This window comes from Scedosporium apiospermum, assembly GCF_000732125.1.
Source record: "Scedosporium apiospermum strain IHEM 14462 chromosome Unknown SEQ_SAPIO_0066, whole genome shotgun sequence".
Lineage (NCBI taxonomy): Eukaryota > Fungi > Ascomycota > Sordariomycetes > Microascales > Microascaceae > Scedosporium > Scedosporium apiospermum.
Genome location: NW_015971767.1, coordinates 459,227 through 481,896, shown reverse-complemented (window position 1 = coordinate 481,896; position 22,670 = coordinate 459,227). Strand labels below are relative to the sequence as shown.

General features: G+C 51.0%; 3 protein-coding genes and 3 pseudogenes across 3 annotated transcripts; 2 read left to right on the top strand and 4 right to left on the bottom strand.

Annotated features, from left to right (window-relative positions):
• Positions 1-1,087: 1,087 nt before the first annotated feature.
• SAPIO_CDS1566 lies at positions 1,088-3,289 on the top strand (annotated as a pseudogene; the record flags this gene model as incomplete).
• A 1,432-nt stretch (positions 3,290-4,721) lies between these two features.
• Positions 4,722-5,851, bottom strand: SAPIO_CDS1565 (uncharacterized protein; the record flags this gene model as incomplete). The annotated part of the gene is made up of 3 exons (XM_016784804.1): positions 4,722-5,008; positions 5,063-5,389; positions 5,644-5,851. 3 exons carry the CDS (start codon positions 5,849-5,851, stop codon positions 4,722-4,724), a joined length of 822 nt encoding a protein of 273 aa, XP_016645561.1.
• A 1,353-nt stretch (positions 5,852-7,204) lies between these two features.
• SAPIO_CDS1564 lies at positions 7,205-9,652 on the bottom strand (annotated as a pseudogene; the record flags this gene model as incomplete).
• Positions 9,653-10,191: 539 nt separating this feature from the next.
• On the top strand, positions 10,192-12,567 carry SAPIO_CDS1563 (Uncharacterized protein; the record flags this gene model as incomplete). Its single annotated transcript, XM_016784803.1, has 4 exons — positions 10,192-11,168; positions 11,251-11,786; positions 11,867-12,070; positions 12,149-12,567. The coding sequence occupies 4 exons, from the start codon at positions 10,192-10,194 to the stop codon at positions 12,565-12,567; spliced, it is 2,136 nt and encodes a 711-aa protein (XP_016645560.1).
• A 2,873-nt stretch (positions 12,568-15,440) lies between these two features.
• On the bottom strand, positions 15,441-17,381 carry SAPIO_CDS1562 (uncharacterized protein; the record flags this gene model as incomplete). The annotated part of the gene is made up of 7 exons (XM_016784802.1): positions 15,441-15,677; positions 15,737-15,908; positions 15,980-16,191; positions 16,251-16,667; positions 16,737-17,023; positions 17,093-17,150; positions 17,220-17,381. The coding sequence occupies 7 exons, from the start codon at positions 17,379-17,381 to the stop codon at positions 15,441-15,443; spliced, it is 1,545 nt and encodes a 514-aa protein (XP_016645559.1).
• Positions 17,382-19,042: 1,661 nt separating this feature from the next.
• On the bottom strand, positions 19,043-20,548 carry SAPIO_CDS1561 (annotated as a pseudogene; the record flags this gene model as incomplete).
• Between the last annotated feature and the right edge of the window lie 2,122 nt (positions 20,549-22,670).

Here is a 22,670-nt window from a genome sequence, read left to right as displayed (position 1 = left end):
TTTACACAATATCCGTCCTTCTAGTTCATATGATCTTCCCTGCGTTCAGAATCCAGACTCGTTCTGGGACTGCACCGATAAAAAGTCCCTTATCCGGGATACAAAATCCTTGAGAGTTTGAAGGCCCAAGGATCGTCGCTGGCGCTCTAGGCATACGATGACGAACGCCTCAATACCTTGCCCCTGTCGGCCCCACCTGCAGAAAGCCGCTGAAGAAGTGATCGACAGGTCTTTCCTTGCCGTTTACTTGTAGATCTACTTCGTAACCAGGTTAGCATTGGACGGACGCCTCTTCGTTCATATTGTCGTCTCGCCGAGATGTGAGTTCTCGTCCGTTGCATTTCACCCACCGCGATTTACCAACCGCAATGTTGAGAAGGAACTTTTTGTTTCACGCCAGCTACCCTCACACTCGTAGTGGCGCTACGGCACGGCAGTGCTTGTGGCGCGCTGACTTTAGATAATCTTTCCGCAGGCGATTCGTCCCGCGTGTCGATCAACCCGTTGGCTGGCTGATTGAGTGCGTCTTGCCCTCTCTGGGACGGATCGATTAAGGCGACGAGTTATAAACGCCGAGAACACGAGCCTATGAATATCTGTTTTATTTCATCTCATTTTATTTTTTCTTTCCTTTGCCCCTTCCGGCCTTCTGACTGCATCAGCATCAAGCATCATTCGTCATGTTTTGGGGGTTTTTGGACACGTCCCATGCATTTCAGCTTCCCCGCTACGCCAGGAACAATAGAGAGATGCTATGAAAGCGGCCGATCACGACGGTGAGCAAGGTTTGAATGCCGTGTGTACCAACGGGCCTCAGAGATGCTCGGAGTTGAGCCGTTTTCGTTGAGGAGAGCGAGACTACGAGATCTGAACGGACTAGATTAGAGACACAAAGCTGAAGGTAGATATGGCATTCGCGGGTCAAACCTTTGTACAGATACTTGGCGTTTTTTAAGGATATATAGTATCATTGCTGGGGACCTTCTTTGAGTGGTAAAGGCCGAGCTTCGAAAATAGAAAATAGGAAAAAAAAATAAGTAGTTCTAAGACGCTCTACGCGCTGCGTACTCGACTACTTTACCAGACCATGAATTGGGTGCCCGGGACGACCTTAGTGTCGACCCTATTCACGCTCTCTTTCTCCCTTTCTGTCGTTTGGGCGGCTTATAATTCGCACCACCTCAAGGCGCGCCTCGCTTCATGGGCCCACGGCAAGATCAAACGTCTACAACAATCTCCTCCTTCCGAGCTTCAATCACAACGCAAACATGAAAAGCACCCACCACTCAGCGAGACAGGGACTAGGCCTGCTCTAGAGTACTACAAGCGTCTCTTCGTTCAACTTCAAAATATCGAACAATACAGCGACGTATTGGTCGAGGCCCGCCGCCTTCTTCCCTCGATTTTATCCGAATCCCTTGAATCATCCCCCGAGTTCTCACAGCGCACAGGCATATTCGCCATCGAGGGCTTTGATAAAGATGCCATGCTCTCACACCTTCACGAACTCCACCGTGATGTTGAAGATGCCTACGAGGAGTATTTGCGGGGCCGAAAGGCCGGCAATCCTAGACAGCTCCTCACGGATCGAAAACAGGCTGCGAAAGCCCTTGGCCAGTTGTCTCCTATAAAACTGGTAGACGGTGCATGGCTCGGCCACCTCCATCAAGTCGCCGACACGCCGTTTCCGCTGAGGCCGGTGACGCGCGGCGCTTGGAGGGTCCTCTCTGAGGAGCTCGGCGACGGCGACATTGAAAAAAGCCACACCCGGGTTTATCAGGAACTGCTTTGGAACCTTGGCGTCGACTTACCCTCGCCGGACACATGGGATTTTGTTGATCCCAAGCACGGTCTCGATAATGCGTGGATATTCAAGTCTGCTGTTGCCCAGCTCCTTATTTCCCTGTTCCCCCACGAATACCTCCCCGAGGCGCTCGGCTTCAACCTCCATTTTGAAACCATCTCTCTACGAACACTCATCTTGGCTAAGGAACTTGAGGAGCTCAAAGTCGACCCGAGGTACTTTGTCCTTCACATCACCATTGACAATCTACACTGCGGACACGCCATGATGTCAGCACAGTCGGTAATTCAGTACCTAGATTATGTCGAAGGAGTCGACGGTGGCGCAGCTGCCCATCTAGCCTGGAAGCGCATTCAAGCCGGCTATGCTTTGTCCGCCAGCATGGGCGAGATACCAGACTGGCCTCCTTCACCAGCACCAAAGGTACCATCCCAACGACCGTTGAAAAACGACGAGCGCGACGCCGTAGCTTTCCTACGAGCCAAGGCAGCCGTATCGCAGAAGCTGCACCTCGCATGCCCGGCCAGGATCGGTGGCAAGCCGCTATCCACGCTGCTAAACCCCGACAGCTTTTCGTCGGTGTCGGCGCAGGTACAATTTCTGCACGATCTGAGTAACTCGAAGTGGATTGTCTGGGGCAACGCCGCTAAAAGCAGATTGATTCGCGAAGCCTGCTGGGGCGGGAGGATGTTCGGCGCCTTCACGGAGGGCGAAATCCGTACGCTTTCTAAGTGGATCAACTCCCTGAGCCTCGTACCAACGACATCGCAGACTTATTGGAACTTTGCTGGACGACCACACTTCAAGGACAGTGGCGTCCCCGAATTGACCACAGACCGGTGGCTCCGCATAGACGAGACTGACATGCTCGCCGCGGCCGAGAGATTCCAAATCGTACCCGAAATCCCAACTTTGGGTGATGAAAGTTGGTATAGAATTGCACCTTTGTGGTTCTGCCAGATCTGCCTCCTAGAGTCCTACATTTCCGTTCCCATTCGAGCCGCTAAGCCTCTCGGCTGCGCGATCGTCCAGGTCTTACGAGCACAGTACGGTTTCGATACGGCCAGCGTCGGGGTCCCCGGACTCAACGAGACGGCCAAGCCAGACCTCATCCAACTCGGACTAGAGATATTAGGCCGCAAAGGCGTGCGACCGCTTCCTGAATCGTTGGCAGAGATTCTCGAGCGGTTCCCATCTTCATTCGCCTTGACGATGATCCGCCTGTCGAAATGCCCGGTTGCCAATGTGGACGTGTTGCTTGGCATGTCCCTTGCGTTTGTGGATTTACAGAAAGCCGTGGCGGCATCGGAGACTCTGTTGTCTAGCTCGAGTAGGCTCGTTTTGGAGGAGTTGGTTAGCCGAGAGACGGCGGGACTTGCATCGTGCAAAGGCTTGCTGGAGAAGGACATCAAGAGGCTGGATTTGTTTATGGGTGGGTATCGACTGGCGCGAATGGAGATTAACCGGGCCCTAGAAGGCAGGTAGCTCTGCCACCTTTTTCTTTTTCCTAAAAAAAATCCAAGGACTTATTACTGGGCAAACTCTATACACTTGGAGTTGCATGAGCTCTTTGTAAATAGAGAATAATTTACTTCCCCCTAAGTCTCTGTCTTACTGAGGCAAGGTCTATAATATAGTTAGTGCTAGAAAATTACTATATAGATAATTTATATGAATAGGAAGACTCAGATTTACAAATAGTAGAGTATAAGAAAAAAAGTTGTCTCTAAGTAGGTACTTAAAACGGAGTGGCGAGAGGAAAGCCATTTGCTCTCGTGCGGCCTATATGACAGACTTCTTAGTTCCATGTACACATTATTTCTGCTACCGGGTACTCCCTCTATGAGATTCGTCGAGCCTATGAAGGACAGTACTGAGATGGCTCACGGTGCCCCCCACACCAGAAATCCCACTCTGGTCGTCTCCGATGGGCGAAGGATCGGTTGGGAACTCCATTTGGGAGCCCGGTGTTCTTCTACCGCCACTGCCTAACTCGGTCGAATTAGTCGCCGGCTACGGGGAGTCAGTCCGGCAAGTAGAGGTGGTTAAACCTGTTCGGAAAATCCAGACACCCTCAAACAAAACGGTAATCGACTTCGGCCAAAACTTGGTCGGGTGCGTCAGGTCCAAGAATACAAAGGGACCGAAAGGCTAGAAGATATGGATCTCACAAGCCGAAGTTTTGGAAATGGGTGAGCTTTGCACTCGTACTCTCCGCAAATGTAAGGCGCAGGATGAGTGCACGCTCAAAGGAGCCGGCGAAGGCGAACAGTGTGAGCCGCGATTCACGTTTCATAGATTCCGATACATTCAGATAGACGGTTGGGGCGGGAAAGTCGATCTCAGCTGCGTCGAGGCAGTTATCTGTCACACAGACATTAAGGACGCTGGGTCTTTTGCTTGCTCAGAGCCTCTGCTCAACACACTCTACGAAAACTTCCGCTGGGAAATGAGGGATAACTTCTTCTCGATACCAGTCGATTGTCCTCAAAGAGACGAACGCCTGGGATGGACCGGAGACATTGCACTAATATTTGTTTCAGCGGCTAAGAGCACAGGGAATCTGCTCAGCTTTTTGAGTGCATTCAGCCCAATCCTGAAGTTTGCAACTACGGCTTGAATGTAGTTTTAAAGCAATACTACAAGATGTCTTTTGATCCGTGGAGCATGTTCTGGCTGTCTAAAAGGGCAGAAATATCTATTAAGAGAGAAGGCGAGGAGGCATAATGAGTCTGGCTTCACCAGACACGATCTTGAACCAACTGGGGAGGTCATCATCAAGAAGTTCTTGTTCATGGCTTCCCAGCTTCGCTTGGAACAGTCTTAGCAATGTACGATCGTTTTACCTGGAAATGTAGCTACTGATGAGTGACCTGAGTCAGGGTTGATGTTTGATTTCATTTTGTGCTGTATGGAACTAAAGAACGTATTTAATACCGCCGAAGATGGGAGCCATTTGGCCAGGCATCTGATTCTCAATCAGTCCCTTGAACCTCCACCCAGTGCAATGGCCCGGCATGAGAAGAGCTGGCTTAAGCTCCTTTAGATCTCTCATGCTGTGGCTCATTTTCTCGGGCGAAGCATCGGCTAGGTGATAGCCACCGACTATGGAGTGGATTGGATTATTGGTGATTTCCTTCGCATTCTTGGCAATATTTATCAAGCCAGCGTGACTGCAGCCGGTGAAGATAACCAAGCCCTTGCCTAGGTGTGGCAATTAGCTATGAAGGAGCCTAACGTCGGGAGATATAGACTTACCCTTGATATTGCACATGACATACCGTTCCTCCATAATCAACTCGTCCTTGGTCCATTTTCCACTTTCTATACTATATCTAATACCGCCAGGAATGCCGCCTTCGTAGGAGGTCTCCCGGGGAATATCACCGGAGATGAAAAACATGCCGTCTAGCACCGTGCGTCCTTGGTCAATGACTTCGATGTTCCCACCCGCATCTTGGATCTCCTGAAGAGTCGGATCCGGCTCGAGAGACACGGGCGCGTCAAACATGACGCCACGATAGTCGGGCCTATTGGGAGGCAAGGCCACAACTACTGGACTGTCGTCTGCTTTGCCGCTATTAACTAGCCTAATAGCAGACAGTAAACCTCCCGAATGGTCACGGTGCCAATGCGAAAGAGCAATTACTCCAACGTCGCCAATTGGGAGCCTGAGCCGTTTGGCATTCCTCTCGAATACGTCTTCCTCAGGTCCAGCGTCAAAAAGTAGCGTACGGCTCACGCCGTCTTTCGAGGCCGTCTGGGTGCTTGGTGAGCTTCAACATCAAGTACACGGATTAAGGCTATAATTACAATGAATAAAGAGAGGCCATGCGCACCGCAACAAATGTTACGCATTGGCATCTCAAGCTTAGCTCCGCCCCGTGCTGCCGGGTCGGGGACTGGGCTGAGGGGCACTCCAGCAAAGGATTGTGTATGCTTGACTAGAGGATTCGGACTTGGTGATATCTGGTCGATCTCATCGTTTACGAGCACATGTATCTCGAGACTATCGATCTCGAGCAAACTTTGGCCGGCCGAAGGCATTGTTAATATGATTTAGGTATTGACGTGATCAATGTGCTGGCAGGAAGAAACGATCGAGAGATGGCTGATGCCATCAGGTAGGTACGGAGTAATATAAATTGGTTTCTGTAATGTTCCCCGATAATGTTCCCCGATACTGTTCCCCGCTGACGTTCCCCGCTGACGTTCCCCGCTGACGTCCCCCGCTGATGTTCCCCGAATTAAACTAGGGTATTTGTCATACCGCCACTAAAGTAAACTAATCAAAGATTATTCAGAGCGAAACATGATGATTTACTGTACTAGGCTCCGACAGGCTCCGTAGCTTCACTAACAAGACACTCACCTGACCAGGCGGGGGGTGGTTGAGAAAGTCGCCGCTGACTGCTGAATAAAATGCTTCAGACTGTTTTTACAAACTACTCCGACTCATCACTTGGCTCCGCCTGTCAGACTGAACATGATGAGATCGCCAACTTTGGTAAAGATATAACCAGCTAATAATATTACTGTTCCAAACTAATTCTTTCAAAATGTCCTCACCAGATGTGATGGTGTTTGTTCAGTGTCTTGGACCTCAATCGGGCCCGCCACTCCGCCATCTTCAGGACGGAGGCCAGTTCAGGTAGATCGTTCTCAACCGCGGCACACAAGATGGACTGTCTCTTTTCTAGGCTCCAGGCCATCAATTTGCCCCCGTCTACCGATTGGCTAGCCCCATGCACGAGATATGACAAAAGAAAGTCAGCAACAGGCCGTGACCGAGCCTCGAAACTGGCTATCAAAGCATCCTCAAACCGTTCAGATGATATGTTCTCCTGTCCGGAGACTTCGGAACGCCAAACGAGAAACTTGACATGTGCTAAATCTGACTTTCGGCATGCTCTGGTAAGGTCATGCTTCCATGATCTAGACTTAGGCTTTATTGTGGCTCCCTGGACAATGCTTTTTATAGCTAGTTCCCCGCCCTTGGGAATTTCGCGGTGAGCGATGACGAGGAGGTCGAGGATTTATATCCCCTCATATGATTTCGCGGTGAGGTCGAGGTCTTGCTCGAGTTCCATTAGCCTTTGAAGGGGCCCGCAAACTCCCGTTGATGGAGCCGCTGACTGAACCCACGTTAGAAAATGGTGCACAGGTGTCGCTCCATGTTTATCTCGAGCATTTAGGCCCGCGCCAGCTCCAATAAGCACATTCAAAGCACGGGATTCATGGCCCCAGTGTTTCCTGTTCCTTGCCCTGTGGCACATAGCGAAGAAGAGAATTATTACTTAGACTCGTCTATTTGGACTTAGGTGCGTGCGACTCCGTGAAAGTTGACCAAGAGCTAAACATTACGATATCAATACCGTGTATATATACACCTGTAGGTTTTCACTGATAATAAGCATCTTCCCAGAATATACCGAATACTCGAGACCAAGACAACTCGTTCGTACTGAGACCGTACATATTTCGTTGCTCATTCCCCCTGCCCCATTTCGCGGGGTCACGAAAGTCCCGGCATTTGACATCCGATTCGTCCTGAGAGAGGCTTTGCGGCTCGACCGCGTTGTATGATGATTTGGTCGTTGCACGAATGATCGCCAGTGCCGGCCCGTCTATGCTCTCGACCTTGATGAAGAAGAGGCCCGCTGCTATGAGTGATTCCGTTTTGAAGGGCACGTCGATGTGGAAGGCGGGCAAATTGGGATTAGTTCGCATAAAGACGGCGCAGAAAGGTCCCTTCTTATTCATGAAATTGGTTGGCTCCAGTCTGAGCAGAATGGTCAGGAAGAGCTGCTCCTCCATGCGCGAAACGGCCAAAACCTCGGAGACCGACCGGCACACAACACGACCACGGAAGAAGTCGCGCCACGGCCAGTTTTCGACCCGGATGGACTTCATGAAGATGACGATGAAACCGGCCAGGGCCCAGCAGAAGACGGAGATGTTGAACGGATCTACACCCTGGATTCGCTCGTTGACGCTAAAGCCAATAGCGAGACCACCGACGATGAGGACAGCGCAGCTCGCCAGTGTGCCCCAGCAGTACTTTCGGTACTCGATGATGATGGAGTCGTTGTCGATAATCCACCGCTCCATCTTTTCCAACCCTGCGTTGTTTAGCTTGTTCTTTTGAAGGAGCTGCTGTCGGAGCCGCCGGTCACCGTCCATCATGGCTCTGCTCTGAGCTGTTGACGACATGGGCCCGTGGGCAAGGGCGCGTTCCTCGGCGAGCGGACACGTCGAAACCGAGGTTACGTTGGGGTCGTCGCCCTGGGTTTTCTTTTTGAAAGCTTCGTATTCGCTTGTCCGAATCAAAAAAGACGCCAGAAACCGATTTTCAAAGCACATGGCGATGGCATCACCGTAGTCCGATGCGGACATGGCAAGTCGGGACACCCAGGCCAGCGCGGATGGGAACCCGCCACAGACCATGTAGAAGGGGATCAGGGCGGTGATGGCGTCTCGCATCAGTGAAATCTCAAGTTGCCCTTCCTGGGGGTCGCCCTTGAAAATATCCATTTCATCCGCGAGGTCATCCGCCTCGGAACGAAGCTCTGTCCGTTTCCAGTATACAAGCGTCGTCGACATCGCTGCCGCTCCTCGAGCGGTCTTTAGGCACCGATCCTGTCGTTGTTTCAAGTTCTCAAAGGCTCTGAGACAGACGTCAAAGGTGAAACTGGAACAATGGACATCCTCGCGACTTCCTGAGCTGCCAATAGCCCCATTGCCTTCTTGGCATAGCCTAGAGCGCCTGCCTCGGAACCCGGTATCATAGACGATAGAACATGATTCGAAGACGTGAGGTGGGAGAGCTGCTTCGCGATCTGTTCCTAGCGCCACCACGACCTCGTATAAGATCACAAGGAGACCGTGGCCAAACGCATGCATGACCTTAAAGTACCGGGTTGCTCGAACCGAAACTACCCTACCCATGGCCGCTACCTCTTTCTCGGCGGCCGTTTTCCCTTCGCTCTTCTTCTCCTCGTTAGTCGCTGGGTTCGGCTCTTGGCTGATGAGTCTTTCCATATTTCTCAGCCATTCCCGTTTTCCCGAAAGACACATCTCGGCCGCATACGGCAAGTCCATAGCAACCACCTTGATCTTGGCGGCGCATTTCGCTATGCCAATGATGCAGTTATCGTCCCACATCTTTCCGTGCATTGTCCGCAGAAGCACCTGTATCACTGTACCGGTTAGGTAGTTTATGAGACAGTGTAACGCCTTGTCGTTAACGTGCTCGAGTCGCATTTGACTCCAGGTTTCGGCTGGGTCTTTAGGAGCATCGGGGCCGAACTCCCTGAGTAATATCTCGCGCGACTTGATAAAGGCTTCCAACTGCGTCTCGTGGGCGTTGTGTTTGAGTATCTGAAGCTGCACATCGTGAAGGCAGATGGAGATAGCCAGGACTAGCTGCCTGGACAGTTTATTCAGACGCCCATAGCCGTCCTCATCAGTATGGCCGAACCAGTCGTCTTCGCCTTCGAGACTGATAGGCTCGGCGGAATTTACAATCTTGACGAGGCGCCGCACCTCAGCAGAGAAGAGCTCGAGTTGTTTCTCTTCTGTTACTCCGTAGCGCGTCATGTCCCCAAAAATAGGAAGACCCATTGCGTTAAAATCGGTCTTGGTTTTGAAAGTTTGGTTCGTTTTCAGCTTCTCGATGATCTGATCGGCGTCCAGGTTCCATTGTGTCCTCTGCGGAGCCGACGCCCCGCCAGTTTCAGCCTTGATCCCGCTTTGCGTCCGCCGTTTTGGCACTGCTCCGATAGGTTCCTCCGGATCGAGGAGAGTAGTTCGCCGCGCGAGGCGATCAGTCGTATCCCGTTGAGTCATGGGAGTCGAATAGTTATCGGGGTTGGGCAATGGTAACTGATAACATCGGGCTGCGACTTTTTTTTCTTTTGGACGGCGCGAGGGTGCAGGAATGTATCCTATTGCGGCGGGAGGCAGCCCGTTAGATGTGGGCATGTCAGACGCTTTAATAAATTCCAATTGGGGTCGTATTGAGCTGCAAGAGCCTGCCCAAGCCTGCCCAAGCCTCCAAGGATCTTCAGGATGCAGCAATTGCGCCCAATTATCACCCGTCCCGTCCTATCGAATGAAGAACAGTCACATATTTCCCTGACCCTGGAAAGTGGAAAATGGCCTGCGCCGCACATTCTCCAATTATGTATTTCCAGGTCTGAATCGTCCTCAAGCCAGGTCGGGTTACCTCTCCCCGGCCCGGTTCTCACCCTTGAACCAATGCGCTGGGACTTCTCTTTCAAATAACTCCAGCGTACTTTAAATTCCACCAAAGAGCAAAAGGCGTACGATTTTCCTACTGCATTTTCCTACTGGCATCCCTGTGGGAGGAAGCTTCATTTATAATAATGACCACCTCCTCCCCCGCTCTTTTCTCTTTGTACGCAGACTTGCGGCTCGGTGGACCGCGAGAAACAAGTAGCAACATCGACAGCGACCCAACTGAAGCGAGCAATGGCCCGACTTTCAACGGCCGGCTTTGCGACATTACGCAAATCTGGCTCTCTGACAACGAACCCGGTGACTGCCACCTGACGGATCAGATAGCTGCGCCGAGGAGCACCGTCAACAAGCGATTCGGACCCAACTCCCTGCTCCTCCGTCGAAACGTCCACAAGGACAAGAAGCCAGTGCTGGAGCTGGAGATCCAGTCCGATCTGCTCCAGAACGTCATTCGCGCGGTTTGCCCCCATCTCAGTACTCTGAATATCCATACGAGCCCCATCGTCGTCAAGGCGCCTTACCACGAGCTCTATCATTTTCGCAAAGAAATTGCAGCCACCGCCGCCGTTGCAGACCTGCCCATCTTAGAAGAGAAGCGGTTAAAAACAGAGATTAATACTCTCGAAAATTTTTTGCATGAGTCCCTAGGTCGAGCCATTGATGGCATCGAGTCACTGACATCGGCCGGTCAAATTTCGATGGACTACCTATGGGCCATTTTCAAGCCCGGTGAGCATGTGCTACTACGTCGGCAAGATACCGGCGGGCGGTTCGAGACGCTGTGTGGGGTATTGCGGTCCTTCTTTAACAAGAAGGACGCAGACGGGAATGTAAAGTGGTGTCTGAAGGTGCTGCATATGACCTTTGAAAGAGGGCGTTTCGGTGCCATCGAGGAAGTGTTTCAATTTCCGGCCTTTGTCGGTCAGGTCGCAATTTCTGCGCTTCCGGCTTATCCTCTCGCCTACTGTGCCGACCGTGCCGAAACGGTCAAAGATCTTGTGAGGAGGGGAAAGGCGTTTATTGAACTGTGCCGAAACGCCAAGGGCCTCGGTGCTCCCACCCATATGACATATTGCGGTTCCATATGGATTCAGCGCGAGAGGTGGGAGACGAAAGGATGTGAATTCTTTGACGCTCCGGAGAGAACTGTAGGATTTTCCCCCATTTTCACGGCGTTGGTTCAGAAATGCGTGGAAATTGACCGTCAAGCAGATCGCCGGTCGCGTTATGATTGATCCCGTTGGTTTCATAAACGAGCACGGAATATTCGCGAAGCGCATCATCGCCAGCTCCCTTTCAAACGCACGATCGAAATCGTATAACTTTAGCTCTGATGCTGGCGATGCTAGAGACAGTGACAGTGAAAGTAGCAATAGCGACGCAAACGCCCCAATCGAAGCCCCAGACCACCTCCGAGATGTCGACGTGACGTCTCTCACACCGGACGAGCTCATGACGTTGCCGTCCAGGATTGCGGGGTACTCACTTGTCACCAAGGACGCAGGATATTTCCAGGTCGATGGATTCACATCAATCGTCTGGGAGGAGGATCGAGCGGAGCATATCCGGCAATCGTCCCATAGGATGCGATCAGTCCTCCGGGTTACATCAGGGTTCTCTTTCCTGTCCGAGCAGTTTGATTACCAGATTGAGAATAAAGGAAGGGGACTCCTGATTCTTCTATATGGCCTCTCGGGATCAGGAAAGACTCTAACGGCCGGTATGTGCTCATTGCCAGATATCCCATCCATCGCTAGTTGCGGACCACTTTTTTTTGACTTTGACCGGTCTCATCTGTAGAGTGTGTTGCGGAACTTCTGCATCTCCCTCTTTATCGTGTAAGCGGTAGCGATCTCGGAACAGAAACATGGGAAGTCGAGAGCCGGCTGCTCAAGGCTTTCAATCGAACCACTCGGTGGGGAGCCGTCATGCTGTTTGACGAGGCAGACGCCTTCATGGCCAAGAGAGCAGATGACAGCCTGGAGAGGAATGCCATGGTCTCAGGTATGCATAAGCGTGTTTGTTTGAAATTTGGGTGGTCGAGTTGTTGTCAGTGCCAGCGTTTCTAACTATGATATTTAGTGCTTCTTAGGCTGCTTGAATACCAATCTGGGATAGTCATTCTCACGACCAACCGCCGAAAAGACTTTGACCCAGCATTTTACTCCCGCATCCACGTTTCTATTGAGTACGGAAAACTTAGCGCCTCCGAAAAGGAAGCCATATGGCGATGGGAGATAGAGAAGGGGGGATGGGGCTCAGACGCTCTCTCTAGAGATGATTTTGCAGGGCTAGCCAAGCTGGACATGGATGGAAGGACCATTAAGAACGTCATTCACGTCTTAAAACTTTTCACTGGGTCAGAGGAAAGAGATTCTCTATCTTTGGCGAGCCTGAAACAGGTTTTAGATATCGCGACAGGAAATTTGGATGATGACGCAAGAAAAAAGGTGGACGAGTTTATCAACTCGGGTGATCAAGCTTCACCCTCTGGCAGATGAGAGAAAACCAGCTTGGCTAATTGGTCTGGACCATTGCTATTCTGATTCCAAGAGCCCAGCAGGTAACATAGCATAGACTCCTAGTAAGCCCGATAGAGGATAGAAGATGGCTACTGTAACATAGCCCAACGTGCAATTTAATATCAACCAAGTTTGCCGCAAGTCAAGTCCACGGTTCTTTAGGAAAAGCCGTATCGGCCAAGCTGCTTCGAGAGCTCACGGGAGGTTAAGTCAGAGAAGATGATCAAATTGGCAGCATACTTTCGGGAATTACTCTGCCCTTGATCAGAACTAGTGTTCCTTTATTAAATTGAGGGGCAAGCACTAAATTTAGTATAACAAAAAGTGCTATTCCGTTTCTAGTGGACAACTCTATGGTTTTGGAACTGGGTCGACTACTTTCGCCTTTTCACTTTATCATCTTCGAAATTTAAACTTCGATTCGTGTCGGCTGCCTTGCTTCCTCCTTGACCCTCTATGAATAACAAAGACAAACTCGGTCAAGGATGCGCAATGCAACCATCGTGTCATCACGTAGAATGCAAAGGATCGCAACTTTGCGTTTCCGTGGATGCAGAACTTGGCGATAGGAATCTCGCAGTCGTATTCATATCTCCTGCCGGCGTCGATGTAGTTGAAGCACTCGACAAAAGCACTGAAAAGGTCAGCGAGGCCGCCACTCGATAAAGTCACCATGCCACTGCTCCAACCAGATTGGCTGTCAACCTGGCGTTGTTTCTGGCGGCAATAGGCATATTTCCGAATTCGGTCGGATTCTAAATGCCGACCTATGCATACAAGTTATAAGCCAACAGAGATCTCAGAACATCCCTTGGCATGCAATGGAAATTAGCATGGTAGTATTAGCCCCGAGAATATACTCGCTTGCCTAGTATTATACGACTCAGAAACGAGACTGGAATGGCCCAGACGGCTGTAAATTCAGATTCTGTTATACCGAATGAGGCTACTCTTTGGAGGACGAGTTCAGGCCTCGGAGGATTCTGGACGACACACTAATGCCCAGTTTGAATTGAAGACATTAGTCGGTTTAAACCTTTAAGTGAACGCCCCTGTCAACGAACACTCGATCAACTAATAGGTTCCTAGTTGCTAGTTCCCCATTTAATTACAGCTATAGTTGCACCAAAACAACTCAATAAGACCTAGTAAAAGCCCTAGTAAAAGCCCTACATCAGGGACGAGCCATTACGCCCATAAGAGCCGTTCTTCATCCGCAAGTTTCTAGAGTCACGAAAGCCAAAGGTTCCTCAGAGCGATCGAGCATCAAAGTGTATTATCTTGGCCCAGATCCTTCATCATCTTGGCCCGCATTCCTAACTGAATTCTAGGGCGAGAAAGAAGCTATTCCGGAAATAGAGACTTGGCAAAGCGCAGAGGGGAAGGAAGAATCAACTCATGGCTCAACTTAAATTACTATCGAGAAAAGTACATGGGCTCATTCTGCAGCAGAAACCACCCAGATACGCGGCAGGCCCTACCCACCGCCGACCAGCAGTTGGTAGAACAAAGCCCATAATCCAATATTCAGGTATTCGCACCCAAGTCCCTGTTTATCCTGGAATCAAACACCAAAGATCCTTCGTGCCACAGAGATGGCACTGAAAAAGATAGTCTGCACGGTAAAATGCTCGGAGGGGACGGAGGCTCCATCCTTGATGACGAGGTAGGGCTCATTCTCCGGTGTCGGTGTCAGTTATCCTTGCCCCGAATCCAGCCTTTCGAGGTCTATAGTCTAGGAGCTGTTCGTGAGTACAAGGGTGGTGGTTCTGTGGACACTATATATTAGATAAAACTTTAAGTATAAAATTCCCGGAAAATATGAGAGATAGTTATATTGGGCGTTTTACAATATCCAAAGATCCCAAAGGAATCAGATTCTTTGTGCGTGTCCGGGATCTCATGTCTCGCTTGGCAAGCTCCAAAACTAGAGCCATAGTCGCTTTGGGGGGGTTGGGAGAGTTAAGGGGGGGGGGGGGGGGGTTAGTCCTCAACATTGGAAACTCACGATAATATATAAATAGAAATACCCATCATAAAGCAGTCGACATACACCAACTCTCGTCACTCGTCTTAAATCTGTCGTTTGAGGATAAAGTACGCCATGCGAAGAAACGAGGTCAGAACACCCTCGGGATGAAATTGTAGTATTAATCCACACTTATGAGCGAAAGACCTCCTAGTCGTTGGGGTATTATAAACGCTAATATTTCCGGGTCACCCTACAGATCGGTAATATTTTATTTATAATACGCTCTTAGGATGTAGAGTTTGGAAGGTAAGAGGGAAACGGTGCTATTCCGAGACGTCTCAATATCGTCTCTGTAGCTAAGAAGTAGGCGATGGGTGTGCGGCTACCAAGAGATAGGCTCGATAGTAGAATAAGGCAACAACTACCTCGCAGCCATATCTTTGGAAGTTGCCTCGCTCAAACAGCGGGAAAGAACCTGGAGGCCTATAGGCCACGTAGCCTTTGGAAGATACTCTCCCCACCTTGAGCTGTTATACCATGTAAGGTTGAATTTAAACAATATCGGCAGTATAGTTGGGCGATATATCAGCGATGCACCGCATTGCCAAGCTTTAGGAAAAGAGAGAGTACCATGATGCTCCTCCCGAACCAGTCGACGAAGGGGCGATAAGATACAACCCAACTTGAGAAATCAAGGCGATGATTAACTGTTTACCGAGGAGTCTAAAGGAACATCGAGGCGCACAAAAACTGTAGTTTATAAACTAAAGGCATGCTTGGATCCTGCACTCGTTAGTCCTTGAAGACCCGACCGTTGGCGGTGCCTTCGTCCGTCTTGATCAGTTCAATGAATATAGGTCTCCAAACTCTCAAGAAACTATTAGTACATATATCTCCAGGTCACAGCCTTATCACCCTTCGCCGACAACTCTTCAGTCGTAAACTGGTCAGCCACCCCCGCGGCCATTTGCCTCTCACGACTCTTGTTGCTGCGACTGTATCCAAAGATGAGGATGAGGCAGGCAAGAATGCCGGCGCAGATGAAGCCAAGCTCCAAGCCGTGTCCGGTAATATATCGAGGAGCATCCTTTTGTCGGTAAAAGTTGGAAGCCATGGCCTAAAGTAATCCCCTGTTAGCGATGTTTCCTCAAAGTCTACATCTAGGATCGCACTTACACCGCCAAGATTACCAATACCAATCTGAAGCGCCATCCCCACGCTTCGTTTGTAGCTGCCGGCCAAGTTGTTCGAAAGCCAGGCGATACAGCCGGGGAAGGCTGGGTAGATGGCACAGGCTGCGATAAAGACACCACCGTAGACTACCTTGGGATTGCTAGTGGAGATGCACCTGATGGGAGAGATGATTAGCCAAGAGCTTAAGAGTTTATATCAGAGAGAGCGCTTCCGGATATAACTTACATGGCGAAACCAACGAGCATGACGCACAGAAGTGGAATGATGAAGGGACTTCTCTTTCCAACGCGGTCCGAAGTCCAGGCGACTATCACTGCCAGAATGGCGGCCGTGACATAAATAGGAACGGTCATAAGCTGAGATTTGCTGCTCGTGTATCCGAGACTTCGGATGATGGTTGGAAGGAAGAGGCTGATTCCGTAGAGAGGGCAGACAATCTGGGAACCTATTAGTATCCTGGACGAATGAATGCTAGGTGGAGCCGTAGGTCACGTACACCCCAGTAGACGAAGATGTTAACCCAAAGCTGCCAGTCTTTGAACGCGCTCCATACATACGCCCACTTGAACTCATCGGCCTCAGGGACACGGACGTGGCCATCCTGTTCCTGACCTCTGATCTGGCTCTGATATTTCAAGCGGTAAACGACGAACGCACGCTCCTCCTCGGTAAGGAATTTCGCCGTCTCTGGGAAGTCGTGAAGGGCGAAGAAGGACATGATTGCGACGAGAACGGTGGCGATGCCCTCGAGGATGAAGATCCAGCGCCAGCCCTCTAGTCCGCCGATTCCGTCCATCTTGGCGATGGCGAAGGCGAGGAGACCGCTGAAGGCACCGGCAATGGAGGCGGCTGAGAAGAATAGGGCCTGGCGGAATTGAATTTCGTGACGGCAGTACCACATGGTGAGATAGTACTAAGAGTGAATGAACGTCAGATTTGCTCATTTTGTTTGGGGGGGAACATGAGGAGGGGGCAAACTGACCGCAACACCGGGGAACAATCCGGCCTCTGTGACGCCGAGGAAGATACGTGCAATTAGTAGCCCGTGATAATTCTTCACGATGCCCATCAGAGTCATCACGACTCCCCATGCGACCATGATAGTAGGAAGCCAAATGCTCGGGCGGAGTTTCTTGAGAAGTAGATTTGAAGGGACTTCGAACGCGGCGTAGGTGAAGAAGAAGACCGTGAGGCACCAATTGTACTGATCGGGCTTCATGTTGAGATCTTCCTGAAGGCCCTCGATCTTGGCGTTTCCGATATTTCCACCTGAGGAATGATTCTGTCAGACAAAAGCCGTTTCCGTAAGGTGGGTGGTGGGTGTTCAATTCGACTTACGGTCGAGGAAAGATAGCAGGTAGAGAAGGGCGAGTAACGGAATTAGTCGAAGGTCCATCTAGACGAGCTTGTGAGAACGAAAGCCAAAACAAAACAACCATCGAGAGCTGCGACAACGCCAGCATACCTTGCGCAGAATCTTCTTCTCATCGAGATGCGAGAACGACTCTAGCGTCGTTTCGGCCGCATCGATGTAAGCAATTTCTCCCTTTCCATAGCCGTCAGAGTTGTGGTCAGGCGTAGTCTCCGCAGGGTCAGACTTCTTGTCGGAAGGCGTAGGCGACGCCATGATGATGGGTGGTCGACTTTTGGCAGGTAGATTCGAGGGCACAAGGATCAATTGATTGCCAGACAAGGCAAGTTAAGTAGTATTAAGGAGAGACCCTGCGTCTTTGTGCTATTGAGCTTGACCCTCTGTCGATCCCAAGGGGGCAGATGAACGGGATATCGAAGGTCTTAAGTATGCTTTGAGAGGCTCCCCGTGCTACCCCATCCTGCTCCATCCTACCCCATACAACCTTAACCCTTACCCCATATTTTCCCCGCAAATTTCTACGCGTTGAAGGGATGATGTTGTGGGGTTCGGCGTCGAGACCGGCAATTTGGTGGAAAGACATCCGGCGGTTTCCGTGGCGAAAGCGCTTCCGTACCAAGAGGGGAGGGGGGTCTCGGATCCGACGCCATCAAGCAGACATTGTTGCGGCTCCATCGCACCCACGGCACACAGGACAGGGCAAACTCAATTGGATGTTCACGTTAAAGTGTCTCTTCCTCCTACATTCCTGCTTCCGATTATCCTCTGGGCCACACAGGTCCGCGTAAACCGCAACAGAATTATTCTCGAGCAGCCCATTATTTCCTAAATTGTATCACTCATCACACCATCACACCACGAACTCAAAACTAACACATCGTCGGCATCTTCTTTGGTTTTTTTTGGCGGTCCCCAGGAATGCAAGTCGGATCCGATGATCCCAGCACGACGACATGGACATCCAAGGTGGAGTCGTCATGAACAGGGATCCAGATCCTGATTCGGCATCGGATCCGATCTGTTGCACGATTCCAACAACTGAATTTCAGGGCAAGAAGCACGGATTGCCTTGAATTTACGAAAGTACTTCCCGATCGAGGAAAAGACTTCCTTTGGCTGGTCCCAAATGGGGTAGTTCGGGCGAACCCTTCTTCCGTGGCTGACGGCCTGACCAGATTGACACGATCGGTACGCCACGTGGAAGAGCTAGAAGTCGCATTGCCAGAATCAGGTTGATCTGGACCGTCTGCCCAGCCCATGACCCGACCAGGTTAGACACCAAAATGCGGGCGCGGGCAGTAGACTAGTTCTCCACTGCCGATATCATTATTGCAGCAACCCACTTGCTGCCCCACAATTTGGACTCCACGCCTGGTGCCTCGCTCGTCTCACTCGTCTCACTCGTCTCACTCAGAACCCAATTGGGAAGGTCCTTAACAAAGGTCCCTCGCGTGTCCTGGGCCTCGGAGGTAGGGGATTTCGGGAAATATGGCGTACTACCTCGTAGTACTCGTCAACTCGTTTCGTTTGCATTGGACATTCCGAAAGTCGGCCTTTTCTTTAAGGCTGTCGAGCCCAACTTCGATCTCTGAAGCGGAATGGAAGGAACCCTACCCCTGCTTGCAGCTAGGCCCCGAGTGCTACAGCCCTCCAGCCAGGAGAAGAAGATTGCCGACTTTAACTGAATTCACTTCCTCTGTCAAGAGACAAATACCCTCTTTTATCGTGCTCACCCACACTAGCACACACATAACCATTTTGAGCGCCGAGGGCAAGTGCAATCACGCAGCGCTTCTACAGATGTGGGGTAGAACATGATTCATGGATCATGTAGCGAGTGAAGTTCGTGACTGAAATCGCTAGTATATAGTAAAATACAACGAATGGGCGCCATGCAAGTAGCTGAGATGACCATATCAGGATCTGAACACCTCGACTGGGTCGACTCCAGCGAGTTTAACACAATACCAATACATGCTCCGTGTAGTGAAATAGGCGTCCCATCTCTCCCTGAACGAGTATATGATGCCGAGGATCATGCATCCCAACGTCCAAAATACCAGCATTACTAACACAAGTACGACTGGCACGCCCTTGGAACCTTCCACGGGCACCAGCTGCGTCCAGGGCTCTGCAGGTCTCAGCCAATCATGAAACCACGAATTACCGAATGCGACTCCATCGTGATACATGAGCGCTAGAGCATTGGCTCTGTATGCCGCTTCGAGGGCCCTCTGGAGGTCAGAGGCTGCCAGTGGCCGCAGTGTAATTCTTGGGACGCTGGTAAATGTTCTCTCTTCACGTAGCCCCGCCGCTTCCCTAAGAGTATCCTCCCATTCCACGAGAATGTCACCCAGCACATCCCCGGGGTTAGGTACCTCAAAGTACGTAAAGCTAGTTGATATTGGCTCATCTTCCTTAGCTAGCAGGCTACGGTAGCGTTCGTACCGCAGCGTTTCGTTTATCTCCGCGTCGAACCCCGGAAGCAACACGGCAGGAACGGCGTTTCCGAAACGAGGTAAACTTTGTGTAACTCTCACCGACTCCCCCTCCACTACACGGTACAGAGGCACTTCTCCGGGACGAAAATCGCGGAAAGTCCCCGAGAAACCATCGAGTGTCGCTGTGCCAACGGTCGAAGAGGATTTACACTGCACGCCGAAGGCCCAAAGAGGGGTGTTGGGGGTGTCATCGTATTTTCGAATAAAATACTCGCCCTCTAAGTCACTGATTGCATTTTCACGCCATTCATCGTGTTCCCACTTATTGAGTTTCCACTCCGCGAATTCCTGCCACAGCACAGCCTCAAGGACATCCTCGTCCCACCAGGAGCCAGTCGTGTAGCCGCGCTCGGCGCTCCGAAGGGCTTCAATTCCCTGGCTGAGAGCAATCTCTAGGACGGCATTTTCTCTTGTTAAGCTGAGTATAGATATGGTGGCCTTGGGGTGGTCTGCGATGCGATAGAACGCGTGAGGAAGCGTGATCCGAAACTCAGGGAGTTTCGGATCTTCCCAGGATCCTTCCCTGGGGCCGTAGAGATAGCTCTCCGCCGAGGAGTTTATGCGTCGACTCAGGAGTTCAAATCTGGCGAGCTCAGTAACCGTCTCGCAGCGATACTTGAACACTAGACCCCACACGTTCTCGCCGTGAACTGGTAGTTCGGCCTGCGGGGCGAGAAATATCGGCTTCTCGGCACTCAATGGAAGGGTATTCCCCCCAGAGATGTTGAAGACTCCAGCGGTCCTTTGCTCGGAGTAAAACACCGCATTTCTTGGGAGAGCTTCCTCCTCTCGCTTACCCCATATTCTGTAGGCGGCAGCGAGCATCTCCGTAGCATTTCGATGATTGAAAGTCTCTTCATTAGCACCGACGACATTCACTCCTCGGAATCGTCCCGGTTTAAAGGCATCTTTAGTGTCCATCGTGAGACCAGTGAGTGGAAATGCCCAGGATAATACGCTGACTGCGAAGAGAGGGAGCCACACTGGCGACGTTGCCAGTCGCAATCGATTCTCTTTTCTAAACATCAACAGCACCGCGTTCGACCATTCACTTACCCTGCTCCAAGATCTATCCCGGTGCATGGCTAGCTGGTCGGCGTTCAAGGCCGCGAACCTGGGTGCCGTGAGCATACCCGCCTCAACACCTGCAAGAACATACTCGGAGATGTTCAACCCCAAAGCTCCAAGAATGAACCACGACCACCAGATATGTCTCCCATCGGGAGTCGGCGAGTTCTCATCCCGACCGGCTTTCGAGGTGTGAACGAACTGAGCATAGGTCCAGATATAATAGCTAGTGATAACTGGAGGTGCGATAACGCAGCTGACGCCGCGAATCCAGAAACGCCTTTTTGGCGGCTCCCTAGGTAGCGCATTTGCTGTTCCGTTCTCGTCCTGGCTCCTTGTGGCCGTCATTCTGACCCCTGACCCATTCGACTTTGAACGAAGAGACAGGAAACACCCCGCAACAAAGGAATCTGAAGGGGTGGTACTGGAAGCGTATTTTTTCGTCGATGAATGTGGCCAAGGACAGCATATAGCAACAGGTATCTCGGTCCGAGGAATCCTCGACGTAGTCGGGTCACTGGTTACTGCCTTCTGGTGGTTGGAAACAGCCGCGGGTGCTGTGGTAATTTGCTCGCTCATCTGCTCCTCTGGGAAGGGGAGGTGGCTGAATATCGAATTCGGCCAAGAGTGGAGCGACATGCACGATAGATACACTTAGCCAATAGCAACAACACATGATGGATGAACCGTTGGTACCACGCTTCAGCCCCAGCCTGGTCAGCTTCCCATTTACGTAAAGCCAATATCGACTTCACGTCCTCACCGCCACGAGAGAAGATTGGCTGTCTTCTCATTCACTGCTGGAAGCCCGCGCGTGTGCCTACCATTCAATCTCGCCATCTAGACCAGACCATCATCGAAAAGTGAAGAGGAGAAGCTTTGGAGCATAACTCACGCCTCGGGGTGTAATGAAAAGAAGTTATTGATGCCTGTAAACCCGTTAGTTATTCTCCTCTGAGCGGAATATTCGTCACAGCCATATATCGTACAGTTCTTATCTTATAATGATGTACTATTGCGGAGACAAAGAATACCGATGTCTTGTTAATTCAGGTCTTCCTCTGGGTCATGTTGGTCGTTAGATTACTGGTTGAGAGTTTAGAAAACGGCAATGTCACGAAAACTCTTTAAACGCGGCTGTCGGCCCTACCTACGGGCCTTGAGCTATTGTCTAAGCGCATGGTCGCAGCAAAGGGAGTATCACATTATCCCATTATCCACCTTCTCTTCATCAACCCCAGATATCTGATGTAAGTTATGCAGGAAGGCCATGTCAAAATGCCAAGTCCTCATGCGCCTGGTGCTCCTTGGGGTATCTGCCTCCTTCGATAATATGCCGAGTAAACAGCACTCGCACGAAGGCCCCTTCGATATGCAGCTTTTGATCCGATCGGTCGGGCACCCGGTTTGCAGCCACTGTGATGCGGGGAAGACATCTATTCCCCACCACCACCACCACCCGCTCTTTTTAGTGCCGATTCAAGACCCTTATCTATTTGAGGTGGGCCGACTACTTCTGCAAAGAGATTCAAAGTCGTGCTGTCCACAGGATGCTGCTGTTGGTGATTGGTAGAACGGGCTAACGGGTCGGACTTTTCCCGGCGAAGAGGACCTGGAAGGGGGGTTAATGGAGCGTATTAAGGCGAGCTCCAGGGCGCTGATGTCTGTGAACATGGGGCTGCGGGGGTGATGGCTGCCATCGGGGGCAGCCATAGGGGGCAGCCGTCCGAAGTAGCGTGGATGTGGATGGCACCCATGTCGATCTTTACCCCAAAGTCCCAGACTAAGGAGCATGAAGTAAACTTAGGATCAAAGCTTTACCCCGCACGTGTCCATCTGCAATCTGCACGCATCCCAAGTGCCAAAAACGTGGCTCCTGTCGGTTCCGAGAGGCTCAAAGCTGACCCCCAAAGTTTCTCGTATATTTGTGTCCACTCAACCACCCCCTCAATTTGGCGGAAGAGACTAAGACTAC